The sequence below is a fragment of the Monopterus albus genome, unplaced genomic scaffold, assembly GCF_001952655.1.
Source record: "Monopterus albus unplaced genomic scaffold, M_albus_1.0 scaffold189.1, whole genome shotgun sequence".
NCBI classification, from domain to species: domain Eukaryota; kingdom Metazoa; phylum Chordata; class Actinopteri; order Synbranchiformes; family Synbranchidae; genus Monopterus; species Monopterus albus.
The window spans coordinates 196,535-215,594 of record NW_018128069.1 but is presented as its reverse complement, the minus strand read 5'-3'; the positions used below and the strand labels follow the sequence as shown (position 1 = coordinate 215,594).

General features: G+C 43.2%; 2 protein-coding genes across 4 annotated transcripts; one reads left to right on the top strand and one right to left on the bottom strand.

Moving 5' to 3' along the window:
• Positions 1-10,278: 10,278 nt before the first annotated feature.
• Positions 10,279-13,001, bottom strand: LOC109970093 (sialic acid-binding Ig-like lectin 15). Its single transcript, XM_020617423.1, has 4 exons — positions 12,989-13,001; positions 12,564-12,622; positions 11,629-12,018; positions 10,279-10,833 (listed from the first exon to the last, which is right to left on the bottom strand). The coding sequence occupies exons 2-4, from the start codon at positions 12,613-12,615 to the stop codon at positions 10,409-10,411; spliced, it is 867 nt and encodes a 288-aa protein (XP_020473079.1). The 5' UTR covers positions 12,616-12,622; positions 12,989-13,001; the 3' UTR covers positions 10,279-10,408.
• A 365-nt stretch (positions 13,002-13,366) lies between these two features.
• siglec15l (sialic acid binding Ig-like lectin 15, like) lies at positions 13,367-17,867 on the top strand. 3 transcript variants are annotated; one of them, XM_020617418.1, is made up of 6 exons: positions 13,367-13,447; positions 13,844-14,215; positions 15,049-15,411; positions 15,914-15,951; positions 16,642-16,740; positions 17,393-17,867. In XM_020617418.1, the coding sequence occupies exons 1-6, from the start codon at positions 13,399-13,401 to the stop codon at positions 17,411-17,413; spliced, it is 942 nt and encodes a 313-aa protein (XP_020473074.1). In that variant the 5' UTR covers positions 13,367-13,398; the 3' UTR covers positions 17,414-17,867. The 3 variants fall into 3 exon arrangements, with proteins under 3 accessions (XP_020473074.1, XP_020473073.1, XP_020473075.1); XM_020617417.1 differs by having other exon boundaries at positions 15,914-15,955; XM_020617419.1 differs by lacking the exon at positions 13,844-14,215 and having other exon boundaries at positions 13,376-13,447; positions 15,914-15,955.
• Positions 17,868-19,060: the final 1,193 nt, after the last annotated feature.

Sequence of the window (19,060 nt, the reverse complement as noted above, 5' to 3'; positions counted from 1 at the left end):
TGTCTCCTCCTAACAAGGCTGTGATATGTCCTCTACAGTGTTGAGAGACAGACTAACTGTTGTTTTGGGGTCTGCTGAGGAACTTTGTGGATATTAAAGAAAACTCTGGAAGACCAGCAGACTGATTCTTCACACAGACTGAAGCTGAGTGTGTACAGGTTAGCTCCAGACACTTGAGGACAGACTGACATTCAATCAGTTTCCCGTCAGCTCATCTCAGAGGAGTTTCAGGCTTTTGGATCTAAATCAAGCTCCCTGCCTGCAGGGGCTCCCAGGGGCCCCCGTCCCCAATACAGACCTACTTCTGCTTTAATTAGACATCCACCTAGAAACACTGATGGTGAGACTGACACTTTCTGATGTTATCAGAATCGACTTTAGTAATAATGAAATTTCTTCCTTTTATGTATCAGAACTTAGCTGAGCGTGAAACCAGCTCAACCCGGAGCAGCTCCAACAGCAAAACACTGCTGAAGCTGTGGTGACTCAGCATCAGAAATCTATGTACTGTACTGTACTGTACTGTATAATAAAATGTCAGTCAAGGTTCACTTTACTGCAGAACAATTACTTTTACTTGTAATACTTTAATTTTCCACAGACGAGGGTGAAGTCTTGAAGTGACTTTTTTCTGTCCAACAGGTTCCCTTTCCCTCAGTCACACATAACATCAGTGCACTGCTGACAACCTCATAGACAAGCTCCATCCTGAGGGTCTGGGAGCTGTTTATGAGGGGAATAAATCAGGCAATGGGTCTCTTCTCTCCATTCAAGGTCTGGGACCAACCCCAAGCTGCACAACTTCAGTCCCACAATGGCAACAATCATAAAACAGAGGAAAGGCTGAACTTAACCATAAAATAAAGCTCCTGCCGTCCTGGCCGACCTCTCCCCGCTAGGTGGCTCTATGGCTCCCCAGTGGTGAATGCAGGGCTTTTACATTTTACTTGTAATGGAGTATTTCTGCATTCTGGTATTGATAGTTTTGCTTAAATAAAGAACAGCCTGTAGTAGTTCTCCCACCAGTGATTTATGGTGTCACTACACGTCACCTCCACCCCACAGCATGTCCAAGTCAAATCAGCCTTTGATTAAAGGGCAGTTATCAGCAGCAAAGACCTCAGCCACCATGATCCAAATAAAAAACAAGCTTTTAGAAGAGAGCATAAAAACAGAAGAACAGAACTACTTACTGAGACGAACATGGCCATGCTGCAGCTGTCACCTGGTGCTGCTACAAAGAGAATGAACCTCCATCTGTCCTCAGCACGGATGATGCCATCAGGGGGCGGGGCCACATCTGCATCATGATGTCATTATTTGATACTTTTTGCTACACATAATGTAAAGCCAGAGTAGAGGAGACACAAACACACACACACGTACATGTGAGCATGTTTCGGGACAATAATCACACACATGCACTATCACTTGAAATGTTATACTAATGAGGAATCCAATTAGACAGTACACAAAACAGGAAGAGAAAAAATGAACACACTTTCTCAAAAAAAAAAAAATCTGCTGATGAAAGCCTTCCAAAGTGTCCCAGTTTTACAAAAAGTCCATCCATAGTTTGCCTCACTTTTCCCAAAATGTCCACAAAAGTGTCAATTTTCCAAACCTGGCACCATAAAGTACATTTTTTAAAACTGTATCCACCTCTATAAACTCTTCTCATTTCAAAAATGTTCTTCAAACCTTCCAAAATATTCTCATTGTTTACGTCCTAAATCCTTCACAGTATCAAAAGCTACAGCATCACTTTCCAAAAAAAAGTCTCCACTTGTGAAAATGTCCTCACATTCTCAAAATGTCAAAGATGTCGCTTTACAAATAGCATGTCACTTTCACAAAATCAACATCAATTTTAAAAACAGTCCTTCCTAAAAAAAGAAATGTCCCCACTTCCCAGTCCAAATTTTTTAAACGCATCACAACTTTTCTGAAATGTCTCTATTCCCCCAATATGTTCACAATTGTGCTTATTTTCCATAAATGTCCAGCCTTTCCAAAAATGTGAAACGCATCTACAATGTCCTGTTTTCTTGGAACGTGTGGGTTAGATAGCTCTGACAGGCACACAACTACAAGGACCAGAAGTAACAAAAGGAGGTCTCGGATTACAGTGTGTGTGTGTGTGCTGTGTGTGCTGTGTGTGTGCTCTTTCAGGAGGAAGCCAGGCCCTGTTCGGCTGTGATGTGCTGACTGATCAATGAGGGTCACAGAGAAGAAACAGCATCTCTTTCTGGATGGCCTGGGAACAACAGGTCCTCATAAGGCCAGAAACAATTAAAGTAGATTAAAGGAACAATAGCAACATTCACACACTCTTGCAGTGTTTTTATTTACTGTTGTTGTGAAATTTTCAATTAAAATAAATCTTAAAACTGATGAATTAAAACAAAGCTTTACAGCACAGCTGCTGTGTATGAGTATTGCAGTACAAGGACAATGGAAAGAACAAGGGGCCATTCATAAATATACTAAAACACACATTTAGGCAAAAAGGATTTAGGCCATTCTTTTAAACAGGCTGTGTGTTAAATGTAAAAGCACGACAAGCAAGTCATCATCCAACAAGGTGAGCTCAGGGTTTGTGATGCTGAAACTGATTTGACTGTCAAACTGACCCCCAGGCCAGATGAAGAAACAACACAACAGCCAACCTGCAGCACATCGGTTCACCCTCTGCAGTATTTTAACAACTACTAGTACTTAAACTACTAGTACTAGTACTGGTCCTGCCTCAGTGAAATTGCAGAGACCCCCAGAAACACAAAAATCAGTGTACGTTTAAAACCAGACTGCACCAACCCTACGCCCAGTGAGCCCTGATGTCAATCTCATGCAAACTTTTTCCAAATGTCTGTGTTTGACTGACAAATGTGAGCGTCCATATGTGAAGGAGAGACGAAGAACAAGTCTGAGGGAAACACTTGGCTACTGAGAGCGAAGACGAGCAGGTGAGGCACAGATTTCACTTCACTGTGTGGGTCGAGGTGGGAAACTGCAGGGACCACCAGGACAGAAAGGGCTGGTTTACTGGGTGATTCGTTCTCTGCAGCAGCTTGTTCCAGTTTGTAAATTCCCAGAGATATTTAACAACCAACAGATCACCTTGACTGCTTCCGCTGTTTCCTCTGATAGTTTTCATACTATCAGAGGAAAGCTATTTCTGTCCGAGCTTTTCAAAGCTTTTCAAAAGTTTGACTCTCAGTAAGTAGTTTACAACTAGAGCTAAGGGAAGCAGTAAGAAATCCAGGTCCACATCCAGTTTCTTTCAGTGTAGTCATCAGGATAAAACCTGACTCAGCTCCTGCTCCTGGAGGCTGAGAGTGCAGTCGAGAACTCTGAAAAAAGCCAGTAAGTGGACCTTGAGTTTAGTTTTTTTCTGGAGCTGAAAACGAACTTTCACTCTCAAGTACTGCAGATGATGAATTAGGTTGTTATTGTTGTTGGCTTACGTCAGGCTCCCACACTCAGCTGCTGAAGATTACGGCATCTTATTTAGTAACGATCACATGCTTTTAGCTGTTTAACTGAGCATCAGTTCATTTTAATAATAAATACACTATGTTACTTCTCGTACTGTGAACATCTGCACCTCTAACAATGTTTCAGGATCATGATACTATAATTTTGTTGCCGTTACTGCATTTTTTAGTATCACACAACTCACTGCAACAACTGGACCAACTCCAACACCAAATATGACAAAAGCTGATCCAGTTTTAGTAGAACCATTATTTTTTTCTGTTGTTATTACTATACTGAATGCTTTATTTACAGCATAACGTGTCACATCACGGCCAGCCATACTACGGACCCAGTGCACTAAGTCTCCCTTTAAAGGGAGAAATAATTCAGAGTGTGCCGGTGAAAAGGGAGTAGCATTCACATTAAGGTGCAGAGCAGTGGTGGAAGAAGTATTCTGGTCTTTTACATAAGTAGTGCACAGTAGCAGTACCTCAGGCTACAATTACTACAAGTAAAAGTCTTGCATTTAAAATCTTACTGCAGTAGAAGTGCAAAAGCACTGGCAACAAAATGCAGTTGAAATATCAAAAGTCAGTGTGAAGTATTACTGGGCTATTTTTACTGTGTGAGCAGTAAAACCGTAGCTGGTCAAAATTAATTTTAATTACTTTTTATATTGTTTGTAGTTTCATCTGTAATTAATGTGAAATGATAATTATAACCTCAACTTTCAGAGTAACTAGTAATGTAACTGTAGTGGAGTACAAAGTAAAGTACAGGTATTTAAAAATTACACTTAGGCACAGTACTTAAGGGTACTACAGCAGAGTGAAAAGGGATTTGTTTTAACCAGATTCAATTTATTCCAGGTCGTGGATCCAGGTTTTAAAAGATTCAGTGGTGATCCAAGTGCCGCCATGTGTCCAGAGCCACCACTGCCCCTGCTGCTGCTGCTGCTGCTTGCAGCACTGAGCTCAGGTACAACACAGCTCATGGCCCAAAACTCACCAATCACCAAAACTTGCTTAAACAAACCTTCAGCAAACCTGGAGAAACTCGTTAAGAGCATGGCAACAGAAGGTCCAATTAATCAGAAACAAGAGGGAAATAGCACCTGGCTGTGGGGGCTGGGTCCTTCAACACTGAGATGCAGCTCAGTATTATTATTATCATTATTATTATTATCCTAGTTCCAATTGGAACGCAGCTTGTATGTCAGCATCAGTGAATTTGTGCTCAACCTCGTGGTCTGTTGAAGAAAGCCATGAATCTGCATTTAACAGGCTAGGTAAAGCCTCGCTTTGTCTTGTTATCTTGAGTTTACTATTGTGCGGTACCCCCCGATTTCTATTGTGGACAAAGTAGTTTGTGATCACTTCTTCATGAGAGACCTGAGAACACAAAACAGCCAGAGTCATAAATTCTGACAAGACAACACTAATAAAATCAATCAACATCACATCAAAAAAGTTTAACATTTCCAGTAGAAATTAAGGAATCCAACTTAACGGGAACTTGTAGGTCATTTCCTTTAGGAGTCGATAAAAGCAATCCTGCCCACAGCCGTGTACCGTAGCTACAAGATTTCAGCAAAATGTAATGTGAAAGAGTTTGTGAGCTGTCACAGTGGAGCTTTGCAGATGAATGTCAAGAGATGATCAGTCCTTCTTGTTAGCAAGAAGGTCTGTCCAATATTATAAACCAAATCAAAATGTAACTGTAATGCTGTGGTTTTACTGACTAAATTGCAAACACACTGCACCGAAAACTACTGTGAGCATCTTAATGAAACATTTGCAGCAGTACTGTACCCTGTGGGAACCTAATATTTCATTTCTCTTTTCCTCTAAATTGCCCAGCTTTTACTATCTTTTCTTGTTTTTGTCCACTGCATCTACATTTAAGAACCAGTAGGTTATGGAAATGAAAAATGTGACAAGTGTTTGGAATTTTCCTTTTTCAGAAACTGCAGCTGTTTTTCCTGAAGACAATACTGGCACAAGTTTTGTTGTTGCTTTTCCGGAGAACATCGCCTATTATTATCCGTCTCCTCCCCAAAACAAGATCCAAATCACTGCTTTGTACAATAGTACCAACGTCTCCATCACACAGTATACCTACAACTCCACGAAAGTGCTAATGAAAGCCGGAGACTCTATGGTGTTCGATCTTGTTGCAGAACTAGAGCTCGTTAAAGGTAACTTCACCAACAAAACTCTACAGATTACCAGCAATAACAATATCACTGTCCACGCCATCAGTCTTAGAAAGAGCAGCATGCAGACTGCTCTAGTGGTTCCTACCGACAAACTGGGCACAAGGTACTTCATTCCACCTGTGCCCCAAATCCCTGGAACCACTGACAGCGGGGTCACGACCTCTGTCACAGAACGAGCCCCGTTCAGACTCATTATCATCAATACAAATCAGATGAACACGGTGACCATCAACGGTACAAACCCCCGACACATTGTGCTTGAGCCTTTCAAGGTCGGACAGATCTGGCTACAACAAGAGGATGCACTGCAAACTGTGACAGCCACGCAGCCAGTGGCGGTCCTCTTCGGTCACACTTGTGCCATCCGACAAAACTGTACCTGCGGGCTGCTGTACACCACGCTGCCGCCAGCCACAGCAAAGAATAGGACATTTTACATCCCTCCTGTCTTGGCTAACGGATCTGCCACATTTCTACTTCAGTCAGATGGAGTTTCCAACCAAACACAGGCCTTCAGCCTCAGTTCACCACTGATGACGGCAGCCGGCACAGTTGTCCTGTACCGGCCAGGTTTGCTCCTCAGTCTGATCCCAAAGGAGGACTTCGCCTCCTGCTTTGTCCTCAGCCCCATCCCCAATGCAAACAATACTGCTGTGATCATGGTTGACAAGAATTTCACTAACGGGGTTCGCTTTGGAAAGCTTCCTCTGGAAAATCCAGAGTGGTACAGCCTTACAGGTACACAGTATGTCTACACACAAGTTAACCTGGTGCAAAACACAACCATCATCTGGCACACGTCCACCACAATGGCTGTCTATGTTGGAGGAACCATGAAAGACTCTGTGTTTGGGAACCCAGCTCACATCATCAGTAAAACCCCAGGTATGTAGCTGTACTGTTTGTTTGTTGGTTTGTTCACAGCATAACTCAACCAGAAATTAATAGATTTAAATGAACTGATTCAGAGATGTAGGATACGGCCCATGGAACAGACCATTAGATTTTGGTGCTGATCTTCCAGACCCAGGAATTTGAGATAGGGCCACTTTCAATAGGTTTGCTTCTAACTCCTTACACAGTGCCTGGACAAACCCAATTTCCAACCCTAGTCAACAGAGTTAAACCATCTTCAAAAGTTACTGAACCACATCCTGAAGAAAACCACCATTAGTGAAATATGATTTTTCTTGACTAACTTTCAAACCAGTGATATCAGTGTGATTTCAAATGCCAGCAGTCAGTTGCTATGAATCATGTTATAGGGGTCACACTGTCATGGGAATCCGGCACTATGGGGACAGTGAGCCGCCTGGGTGGACATCCACACTCTCTGAATCATGTCTGATTAAGTACAGGAATTTATTAACATTTATTTTATCTGTAACCCTCATAATCAATCAATTAATGTAACCTGGATTCATGTGTTGTAGAATGTATGAAAGATGCAATACTACCACAAAAAACATAAAACCATCACAGACACATAAAACTACCACAGGTGCAAAACCTCCCCAAAGAGAATCAAAACAAGCACCTAAGACACAAAACCTACCAGTAAGAGACTAAAATTAGGACAGAGACACAAAAGCACCTCAAAAAGATTCAAGACAACCACACCAGGTCATAAAATGACCACAACAAAACACAAAACACCATAAAGAGATGCAAAGCTACCACAAAGAGACACTGCATGACAGAAAACCAGCACAGAACCAATCCACCAGTTACCAGAACCGTTTCCTGTCAGAAAACGCCTTCTAACTTTTGTTTCTTCTGCACTGGCCAACAGATTTTAGGGGCTGTGTCTTGACTCCAGAGGTCATACAAATCGGGACAAACGCAAACGGCTGGCGTGAATCTCTGCAGTACTGCCTGAACATAAGCATGAAGCTGATCAGCATGTCCACCAGCCAATTCCAAAGCCAAATTTACAGTAAAACCCTCCAGGCCAACAGCAACCAGACATCTGAGATGTGGATCGGCATGCGTCGGAGCTCCCTGACTGGACAGTGGTACTGGCTGAATCATGAACCAGTCACTGACACCAAGGCAACCAGACATCTGAGATGTGGATCGGCATGCGTCGGAGCTCCCTGACTGGACAGTGGTACTGGCTGAATAATGATTCAGTCACTGACACCAACTGGGGGCCTGGGGAGCCAGGCACAATAGACGACGGCCAGTGTGCCATCATGAGTCTGCAAAGTGGGCAGAAGTTTGGGTGGCGTGATGAGGACTGCTGTAAGGCCGCTCTCCCTGTCTGCTACACCAACCCTGTCCTCTTCAGTATATAGTGGGAAGGTGCAGCAGGGCGGCAAGGGTTAACACAACTCCTCGGGCGTGATGAGGACTGCTGTAAGGCCGCCCTCCCTGTCTGCTACACCGAGCCTGTCCTCTTCAATATATAGTGGGAAGGTGCAGCAGTGCGGCAAGGGTTAACACGACTCCTCAGAATACCTGTGTGACCTCAGGCCTATTACTAGATGTCAGATATTCCTGGTGTGCTCAAGCATTTCTTCCTCTAACATTAACTAAGTAGTTGTCTAATAATTAGTCTCATTATACCCCAGTATATTGATATTATAAAAATCATTGGGTAAACAGTTCTCTCCAGGTACTCTGGCTTCCTCCCATAGTCCAAAGACATGCAGCTTAGGTTGACTGGTGACTCTAAATTGCCCCTAGGAGTGAATGTGAGTGTCTGTGGTTGTTTGTCTACATGTCAGCCCTGTGATAGACTGGCGACCTGTTAGGGGGGGACCCTGCCTCTCGCCCAGTGTCAGCTAGGATGGGCTCCAGCTCCCCCTGCGACCCTGTTCAGGATAAGCAGTATAGATGATGGATGGAACTGGTTAAACATGATCCCAGTAATACTACAGTTTAAAGTGGCGTTTATATAATAAAGACTTTTAGCCAAATGATTGATGACGTGGCTGTGGCCTCTGTACGGCTGGATAATGGTGGAGTTTGGTGACGTTCGTCTGTGAACCCACTGCTGAAAGATGTAACACCAAGTTTAACCAGAAACTTGCCATGTGACACTAAAGTGACCAGAAGTTGTTACCCAGAAGAAAAAACTCACATACAGAGAAACTGTAGCCAGTACGCTTTACCTGACCTCAGGTACATTTACCACGACATAGCTTTTTAACACCTCTGCTGAGTTTACAAACTCTGCTTTTCAAGTCCAGCTAAAATTAAATGTTATGTTTTTAATCTACTGCACCAAACACATCTGCTCTGTAGTTCACATTTTTCGCTTTTTGTTTTTAGGACTTAAGATCTGTTTTCTTCTACTACAGTTTGAAATATCCTTCATTTGGTGTCTCAGTGAATGTACTAGAATTTATCACCTGTATGTGAAAGATGTTAGACTTTATGAATGCAGCAAATTTGTTCTTGTGTGGGGTGTTCTGGAGACTTCAGACATTATTTTTCTAGAGTTTCACTTTTATCAGAAGCCTGCTGTCAGTTCCATATAATATCTGTAATTTACAGAAATGTACAGCTTCAGTTTAAAAAGACTGCAGCTTTCAGTCTGTGTGTGATCAGACTCAGTTACTGACTGAACCATTAAATCTGTTACAGTGTGTGAAACTGAACTGCTTTTGTGTTTTTTTTTAATTTCCCTTTGACAAACATCTAAACACAACTAAAATGTATACACAGCAGTCACATGATCTTGTCTGAGGCCCACCCTGTGTTGGTCGAAAAGTGTGAGATGGAGTCAGTGGCTGTGAAACAAACAGATGACTTTAGCTGCCAGTTCCACTGTCACCTACTATTGCAGTGTTTAACAGCAGGAAATAGAAGGATGGTTCAACGGGGCAAACAAGGTGATAAACTTAGTGTATGATGTAAAAGTTAACTTGTTTCAAGATTTTAAAAAATGGACAAAGTGGCAGGAACCTCCCCACAGCTATACTTGGTCACCAGTGTGCAGATAAGTTGAGCAGTGATGAGCCCAAATGAGCTAATGTAATCATGCCTAATGTCTCAATACTGCAGGAGTAATCGTTTCAGTGACACCTTATTTTATGGGTAAGTAATTGATTGATTGATTGATTGATTAATTTTTCATTAAAGCCACAGTATATGTAATAGAACATCTCTGATTGGTCAGAGAGGTCAGTCCTGCTGATAACTTTTCAGAAACTCATGTCTCTGCTGCCAGTTCAATGAGTTTGAGTCACAGCTCCGCTCCACATTACGACATGTTCTGAAGCAAATTCCTAAAACTAAATATTTTAAAAAGTGACATACTGTACCTTTAAATTAAAGATGCTTCCTGGAAACAACTGTTATTTGGTACAAATTCCCAATTCACTGCTAAGAGAGAATGTGGCAAAAAGTAAAGTTTGGAAAACTTTAACTTAGCATTTATTACCAGCATACAAACAGTTAATGCATTTTGAATAAATGGTTTATAACGCACTATAATGTAGCTGTAAGAAAATGTGGGACAATTTAGAGGGCTTAGTCATGCACAGTGCTAGTCAGAAAATATTTTATATGATTCCAGTTGTGTTTTACTGTTTAGTCACTGACGATCTGTTTCCACAGCAGACTGGCTGGCTGTCAACAGGAGGAGTTAGAGTTGGTGGCTGACACATTAATGAACAGCTGCAGAATCTGTCAGAAACCAGTGAATAGCTCATTATAGGCCAATTATAAGTAAAGGTTGACATTAGCTCATGCTGGAGCAGCTCACTTCCACCAGCAGCTGACTCCCTGCACAGCTACTCCCTGCACCACCCACAACCCCATCCCCACCAGCAGCAGCACTTTTGCCCCCACAGACAGCGACAGGAGGAGCAGGAGTGGAGGTGACGCCCCGGCCACAGAGAGCGGGGGTCGGGGGGGCAGGACATACAGGGTGGCCTGCTCCTTTCCCAGCGGGTTGGAGGCGCTGCAGGTGTACTGCTGGCCTGGCTCCACGTCTCTCAGCTGGCTGACAGTGTGGTAGTGAGTGGGGGAGCCTTGGGACAGCGGGCCGACTGGTGAACCCTCCAGCAGGTCGTCCGGGCCAAGCCACTGGACATCCGGCAGTGGGGAGCCCTTAACCCGACACAGAGCTCGGTACCCGGACTGCTCAGTGCCCTCCACTGACAGAGCCAGGACCTTTGGAGGAGCTGCAGCACACACAGGAGGAGAGACAAGAAAAGAGGAAGGTGAAGTGCCACAGTCACCCACAAGGCTGGACCATTGCCCCTGACGCCCAGGAGCCCCAGGGCACCAGGTTTACTCTACAGCGTTAGAATCTGCATAATCTGACTAATGTTAAAGTGTTAGAAAGTTGCACAGTTGTGTTAGATTAGCAGCCATGTTGGGTCCAGCTTGTGGTGTAGTGCTTAAATGTCGTCATCATCAACCCCCAGTAAACCCACTGAAATGTTTTGTCTGAGCAACAATCAACACCACATTGATACTGAGTTTAGTGCCAAAGAAAACTAATCATATGTTAGAAGCTGGAACCTGTGACTTTTCTGGCATTTTGTTTTGAATAAATGTAAATTCTCTTTATAACATTTTAAGGTCACTGGCATCACAATATAAGGCTGACCACAACAGCATTTTGAATATTACAGCAAATTCAATTTGTCTCACTTTGAAAACTGGGCTGCTGTTGCTTTTTATTTCCCTTTGAACATTTGACTAATATTCACACACAGTGTCACATGAACTGTCTCCCCAGTCGGAAGGTGTGAGATGGATCCAGGGCCTTAAAACAGTGTGTGAACCAGACAGACTGTGTGAGTCATTGTGCTGTGACCAGGCTAATATGCATCTGATCATGTGGTTTGGGAAGACAGATGCCTTTCCACCTTGTCCACATCTGGCTCTCTGCAGACTGACATCTGTTCTTCCTATGTTATTTACACTTGCAGTGATTTGTTGTGGCTTTAGTGATTTTTGGATGAACCCACCCTCTACCCTCAGTCTGGTTCCCATCTTGTCCTCAAAGCTGATGTGTTCTCGTCCCTGAACCTCCACTCTGCAGTAGTAGCGGCCACTGTCCTGCAGGGTGGCGCTGTTGATACGCAGTGACAGGTCGTGCTCCCTCGGGTTCCCCTCCAGTCGGTAGCGCTGGTCCTGCTGGGGCCCTGGCTCACAAGTGGGAGCCCCAGCCCGGCTGGTGCAGCGATACAGGATGGTGGCACCCTGGCCGTGGCCCAGACGCCACAGCACCTGCAGAGATGAATGCTGGGAGTGCTGCGGGTGGGTGAAGGTGCAGGGCAGCACCACCGGGTAACCCTCGATGGCTCGTACCTCCGGGTGCACAATCATGGACCAGCCTTCATCTCCGGAGCTGAGAGCTAGAGGGAGGAGGGCATAGGAAAAGACATGCTAGTACCACAGCTCACTGGTTACCTCATATATATTTTAGAAAACTTGCCCAGTGACTGATGTTTTGTTTTTCACCGAACAGGTATAATGTAGTTTGACAAGTGTCGAGCCCTGCAGACACAGCTATGTTTTGAGCTAAATGCAGGTGTTGAACAGCAGAGTGTGAAATATTCTGTACCCTCACATTTCCAGATTTTTGCAAACCCACCACAAACCTGCAATTACCTTAACCTGCAATTAACAGTCAGGTCAACTCTGGACCTGGCCCAGTCTGACCAGTAGGTGAATCAAATATGCTCAAAGCTGCTGATGGACAGTACAGGCAAAAAACTGTACAACAGCAACAACTCGACAGTTTTAGTGTTAGCTCAGTGTCTGCATGCTAATCTGGTTTTACTTCTTTACATGAAACGAAATCTATGACTCAAACTGAAACAACAGCATTCACCTCACATGCTTGAAAATACAAGCTAATGCCATGTTAGTTTTTGTTCATGTGTGTGAATCCACTCACCTCCTATACCAGAAAGCAGGAGACTCAGGGTGCAGACCAACCAGACGTCCATTAGGAGACTGCTGAAGAGACACAGCATAGCTGGATGTGTGTGTCATTCAGGTGACTCAGTAGCTCCAGACACAGTACTGTGTTCTTTGTGTCTGTTGCTTGTAGAGTTCAGTTGAGTCACAACAAAATAAAAAAAGCTCAGTAAACCACCAATAAAACAAGATGAGGGGTGTTCCCAGTGAAGGAGTGCTGAAGACAGCTGGGCTCAGTTTGAACGTCTGGCTGTGAAACCACAGGTTCACTCTTGTTTGTGAGTGTTTGTGCGTGAAGCTGATTCATCAGCTGGGTTTAAAGCAGCCAGAAGAAATATTTTTATAATGCAAATGTATGAAAAACCAGCTTGTTTAATGTGGTAGTGTGTGGTAGTGATGGACCTGCGAAGACCGATCCGCTGAATGTGCAGCTGTCTATGGCTTCACACAGCTGAGCTTCAGCTTGGTTCTTTTGTGGCCCCCGCCCCCCAGCCAGAAATTGATGAGCAGCCGCTGGACGTTACCTGCTCAGCAGCAAACAGACAGTAGACAGACACAGTCAGAGACTAAATATCAGATACACTAGAAATAAATTACATAAATAATGAGTTACAGAATGAAAGCTGTAACTGTAATGCTGGGTCTGTGCTGTAGCCGTTTTTAACCCCTCCTCTTTTAATTCTTTTCAACAGACAGGAAATATCAAGTGGTACTCATTTCACAAGACTTCCTCAATTTGATATTTTAAGGGCAAAGGTCTGAAGGTCTGGTTTCTATCTGTTTGTTTCCTTTTCTGAGCGGTCACTTGCAGCATGTGGCAGCAGACGAACAGTTTCCTTCTTATTCTGTCTGTGGTAACAGGTAAGACCCCCTTCACTTTGTTCAGATCAGATGGTACCAAACATATGAAACTGTAAATTCTGGGTAGTTTTCAGTGTTTGATCATAAAACTACAGACCAGAGACAATCTGGTTTTGCTGATTTTTCTTCATAAACCAAAGTACTGCTCAAGTTGCTGACTTGGTGGTGGTGCTAGATGAAAAGTCAGAAGATCACCGAAGTCATCACAGTTCATCCTGTGGGGAACATGAATGTTTGAACCACATTTGACCACAGTCCATCAGATAAATGATCAGTTGTTTCAGTCTGGAACAAGAATGTGAACAAATAGGCTGAGAAGCTTCTGTTCAACACCCTGTGCTATTACCTCTGAACACGGCTGTTATGGACTGACCCTGGTGTGATCCTCCTCTTCAGTGTCACATCCTTGGAGCATGACAGTCCCTCCAAAGGTCACTGTCTCCAGGGGAGAAGATGCCGTCCTCTGGTGCTCCTTCACACATCCCAGACAGCAGGACTACTCTGGGCTGATCACTGTTAAATGGATTGCTCGAGAATCGAGAATTGGGCTATTCTATAGCTGCTCTGTTAAAAACACCTCGATGGAGGAACTCAGAGAATGTTCAGCTTCCACATTAAGATATTCCTTGAGTGGAGATCCTCGACGGGGGGAGCTGTCACTTCTCATCAGGAAGGTGGAGCTGACTGATGAGGGCACGTTCTTCTGTCGAGTGGAGCTGGATGGTCAGCAAAGTCATATACAAAAAGAGGTGCATCTTTATGTAGAAGGTAAAGTTCTCTTCTGGATGACCTGTGGCTCCATGCAATGTTTTCCTGTCTAGCATGATTTAAAATCCAACTGAAATCATGATCTCTGTCTGGACTCAAAAATAATGTCAGAAGTTGTGTTAATAGTAATTGGATGTATGAAAACAAATGTTCGCTTCACCAGATGATACTCAGATTAATGTTAAGGTAGGGCAGAAAAAACGTGCAGTTTAGCTTCAGATGGACTTTACAATAATACTGTGCTGTACCTGCAAAACTGAATGTGAACGAGCTGAAAAGGTGGAACAATAAGACCATCGGTCACAAAAATCATTACCAATCCAACAAATCATTTTCATGACCTATTTCCACCAGAGGAACTTTCTCAGGGTAACACAAAACCTTTGTGTTACTTCCTTCACTCCCTGTTTCCACCAGAGGAACTTAGTTCCTGGGTGTATCTCTACACCCCTGTAAAAGTCCCCGGTCAAGGGGAGGGTAGTACTTTCAGAAGGTCTAGAACTGCTGGGGCAAGGTCTGCAGTGCAGAACCTCACTGACTGGTCAAGGCAAATATAATAAGTATGCAACAAGTAGTACAAAACATCTTGTGTGTATAATTACCCAAATAGAAAAATAGATCAGTTTGGGTTTCTGCTTGTATCCCTTATGCAAATAAAACTTGGCCAAAATAAGAAATGCATGTATTAAATAAGAGGTGAACAAGAGCCAGCATTATATTCAATGAATCCAAGCAGCTTCACTTAGTCATGTACATATAAACTGCTATAAACTGTGAAGGAAAACTGGCTATGGTTAGAAGTCAAGTCACATATTTTACTTTTATCCTTGCAGCTAGACCTGAGATCCTGAGTCTCTCAGTGATGAAGTCACCCTCCGGGTCAGACAGCGCCCCCCAGAGGCTGCGGTGCGAGGTGGAAGGACACCCACCACCGAAGATCGTCTGGCTGTCAGCCTCCAGACGCATGAAAGAGGTTCAGGTCCAGACCTCTAAGTCTGGTCCGTATCGAGTGGTCAGTTCTGTGCCGTACCAGGAGGGGGAGGTCTTGACCTGCAGGGCGGAGAGCAGGCTGGGTGAAGTGGAGAGGGGGTATCCACCCAGTAATACCCTGATGATAACTCTTACTGTGTGCGGCCTCATTGCACTGCTGCTGCTGCTCTTGGTAGGCGTCCTTGTGTACTGCCTGAGAAACAGAGGTGAGCTTCTCTCACAAGACTGAAATTTACAGATAGGGGTATGAACAGCAGTGTTACCATGTGTCCATCTCTGTCTCTGCCTGCTCTGTGAACTCTCATTCCCACTCCAGTCTCCAGGCATCTTTGGATGTCCCCTGCGAACCTGATCTGCAGGAAGGTGCTAAAGCTGCATCACACACTTTATCTCCACCTCCTGCTGCTTTTGTCATAAAATGCAAAACTAGACACAATGTGTGTACCTGTGGTCGTAACAGAGGTGTGTAACTGAACAGTGAAGTCAGACTGACTTTATACCTGCTTTACCCACAGTAATACTGTAACATAATTATCAGGACACCTGCAGGGTATTTATTTCTCATGGCTCATGAACTGATTTTATCTGATATTTGGATTTGGTGTCATCTATGATTCCAGCTAGAGTTCACCTCCTCAGCAAAGCTGCCATGTTAATCTGAAATAACCTGATTCATCTGGTTTGTTTTAATGTCTCATTTCTCTTCAGCTCGAGCTGACACTTCTCCAGTTTACCCTAACGCTCAAGTAGGTAAGTGGCTCAACCTGGTTTATCTCATTGTGTTAAAGTTTTTCACAATATCAGTAAGAGAAGAACTGTCAGAAACAGGTTTTTGCCCAGCAGAATCTCACTAAGGAGGAATTTAACCTGATGTTGTGGTGCATGACAATCAAAAATATACAAAGTAAGATTAAATACAAGTATCACAAAAGATAAAATAAAAAACCTACAGTACAAACATAAAAATATTTGTGTCAAAGCGAAAGGATCTGTTTAAAAATAAAAAAATGAATTATAGAATGTGTGTTCACAGTATAGATGTGCATATAACAGTACAGACACCTGCATTAATGTGACAACAGCAGTCTGGAGGTCACAGCACCTACATCTCACTTTTTTATTGAATAAACTACTACAGTTAAATGTATCAGTGTTATGTTGTGAAATATGGAAGCTCAGACCTAAATAATGAATCAGCCAGTGTTTATTACAAAATGACAATGACTAAAAGGAGAAATAAGCAGGAAGTGAACCCTGCTTCGGGGCAAAGGGTTAAAGTTGGGGTTGGGACACAAACATGCTTCTGACATTAAGACCTGTGGCCTCAATCATCCAACCATCAACACTGAGAAACAGATCATATGAAAACAACAAAAATCAGACCCAGCTGTAAATATTTGCTCCTGTCTGTGTCCATGTTGCTGTGTATGGCGAAGTGGAGGATCACAGACAACATGGCTTCGAGTCTCTGGCTGATGGTTACGCTGAGGTCCAGCCGGTTTATTCAACTGTCACCATGTCCAGCTCCACCTCCTGTGAGTTCTACTCCACAGAAACATTTCAAGGCACTGAAGCCCTCTCCTTTTAAACTGGAGTTAAAATAAGATAAAGGTCATCTTCTACACTGCCTCAGGTTCTGTCCTCCACATGACAGCTTTGCATTGCAAAACAAATTAAAAAGTTTAATCAAAGCAGCCGCCTCCTCACTTCTGATGCCATGTTGTCTTTCTTCTTTACAGCTGCACCTGTTCAGCTCACACAGTGTGTTTATCTTTATGGGCATGTTGTTTGTCTTTATGGATGTTTAGCATCTTTCTATAGTCATTTTCTGCCTCGATGTGGTTACTGTGTGTATTTTTGAGTCATTTTGTGCTACTGTGTGGTGTTTTTGTAGTCGTTTTGCGTTTCTCTTTTGATGTTTTGTGTCTCTTTGTGGCAGTTCTGTGTCTCATTTTGGTTGTCTTGTGTCACCTTCTGGGATATTTTGCAGGTGATGTCCAGGGGCCCCCTGACCCCTCAGGTCCCTAGGACTGGGCCCATTCAGTAAACCACACGTATTGGGTCGCAGTTCACCTTTCTTTGGGTTTATAAATGTCTGGCTCCAGAATGGGAATCACACTGAATACAGTCGTGAAACAACCTTATGAAATGGATTGTAATAAATTCACCTGTTTTTTTTTTCTTCAGGTGTCCACTACTCTCCTGTGAATGTCCAGTAGTGAGTGAGGTGGGAACATTTTCACCCTGTGTGACATCATAAAGATCTATGAGCTTGTATGTCATGTTCTATCCTTCCCAGAAACAACAGATAATCTCCCTGAAGTTTCAGACCATGTTGATGCTCTAAATACATCTTAAAGAGTAAGATTCAGGTTGGTTTTCCTCAGGAAACTAAAATCCTTTGAGCCCAGCAGGAAGATTTGAACCGTCAGAGCTGTCAGAACTTCATGGCCTCGTTTGTTGTTTGTGGTCTTTTTAAATAGCTGAACTGTTTTGAGTGGTAGCTACAGAAACAGATCTTAGATGTTTCTTGTTCTCACAGCTGTGAAACTTAAATGTTGTGATATTTGAATGTTTTATAATGGTCTATACATTTTTCACAGCATTTGTGTGGTCTTGTTTCAACAGTTTGACCCATTTCATTTGTCCTGCTTTGCTTTTATTAAAGATCCCATCTGGAAATGTTTTTTTTGTTTGTTTACTGACCTTTTGTTTGACTCACTTTCTGATCTTTTGCTTCTTTTTAGTGAATTTTAGGCTCTAATAATGTTCAGTGCCACAGTAGGAAGCCAGGAGGCATTAAAAACACAGCCATGATTTAAAGGGTGTGTTGGAGGTTTAAAAGGAGCACGTTATCTTACAGCTTAGGGTTACAAGTTTAAAATAAAGTGCGATTATTTGGACTTTCTCAAAGAAGAACATGGGAGAAACCTTCTTGTTTTACCATCGTATACGCCTTTGCTCGTCATCAGCCCGTCACCCACAGAGTGCTGTGTTCTCATTTCCTTCTTCACATATTGATATCAGAAAGTTTAAACTTACCATCAAAGCTGCTCCTGTAAATATAGGTATGTGAGAACAAGGAGCAAAAACTTGATGCTTTTCTTTGTCAGACATGAGGATCAGCTGAGTCTGTGGATCTGTTGGTTGGACACAACAAGACATGTGAAGACACCATGTTTGGTTCTGGAGAGTCATAGTGGGACTTTTTCCCAGTGCCTGACATTCTGGGGTTAAATCACCAGAAGCGCTTCCTGTGCAGCTGCAGGAAATGTTCAGAAAAAAAAAATCATACAGCAGCAACTTCTCCTGATTTCTCTGCAGCATGAGCCAAACCTGCTGCTGACACACAAGTCTGTGAGGTCAGCCGGTTTTATAGAAGTAATGAACCCACTGCGTGAGGGGAAAACACCACCGTGTTGGAGGAAGAGGCGAGTCCCCAGTTTACAGCCCAAAAGAGGTGGTTTTGTTTTTCCTCCAATCGACTGGTGACTGTTGGAAAAACCATCTCAGATATGTCAGCAACATTTCACAGGTTTTCTCCTGTCACAGGCCTGGATTTTAAAAAAGGTGAAACAAACACCCAAACTGTGCTCGAGTTTGTGAAACAGAAAATTCATTCCTGCATGTTGTACTCTCAGAGAGGAACAAAAACTCCAGATTTTGTAAGACAATAAATGTCCTAATCCTCTTCACAGTGACTTCAGCAAAAACCTCAAATTCAAAATTTCAGATTTGATGTCTGACTGTCTCCTCAGCTCAAGCCAATACGTCTCTGTGATGTCAACAGAGGTCTCAGTAAGTCTCTCAGCCACAAACACTGTGGTTATATGAATCAGATCAACACTGGTGTTT

Bases quoted from the DNA above. Each gene is read 5' to 3' on its own strand.
- siglec15l (XM_020617417.1), top strand. From the start codon at position 13,399: ATGTGGCAGCAGACGAACAGTTTCCTTCTTATTCTGTCTGTGGTAACA. The intron at 13,448-13,843 runs GTAAGACCCCCT...CCTCCTCTTCAG, and splicing joins TATTCTGTCTGTGGTAACAG to TGTCACATCCTTGGAGCATG. The intron at 16,741-17,392 runs GTGAGTTCTACT...TTTTTTCTTCAG, and splicing joins CATGTCCAGCTCCACCTCCT to GTGTCCACTACTCTCCTGTG.
- LOC109970093 (XM_020617423.1), bottom strand. From the start codon at position 12,615: ATGGACGTCTGGTTGGTCTGCACCCTGAGTCTCCTGCTTTCTGGTATA. The intron at 12,019-12,563 runs GTGAGTGGATTC...TCCTCCCTCTAG, and splicing joins CCTGCTTTCTGGTATAGGAG to CTCTCAGCTCCGGAGATGAA. The intron at 10,834-11,628 runs GTGGGTTCATCC...TGTGTGCTGCAG, and splicing joins AACCAGACTGAGGGTAGAGG to CTCCTCCAAAGGTCCTGGCT.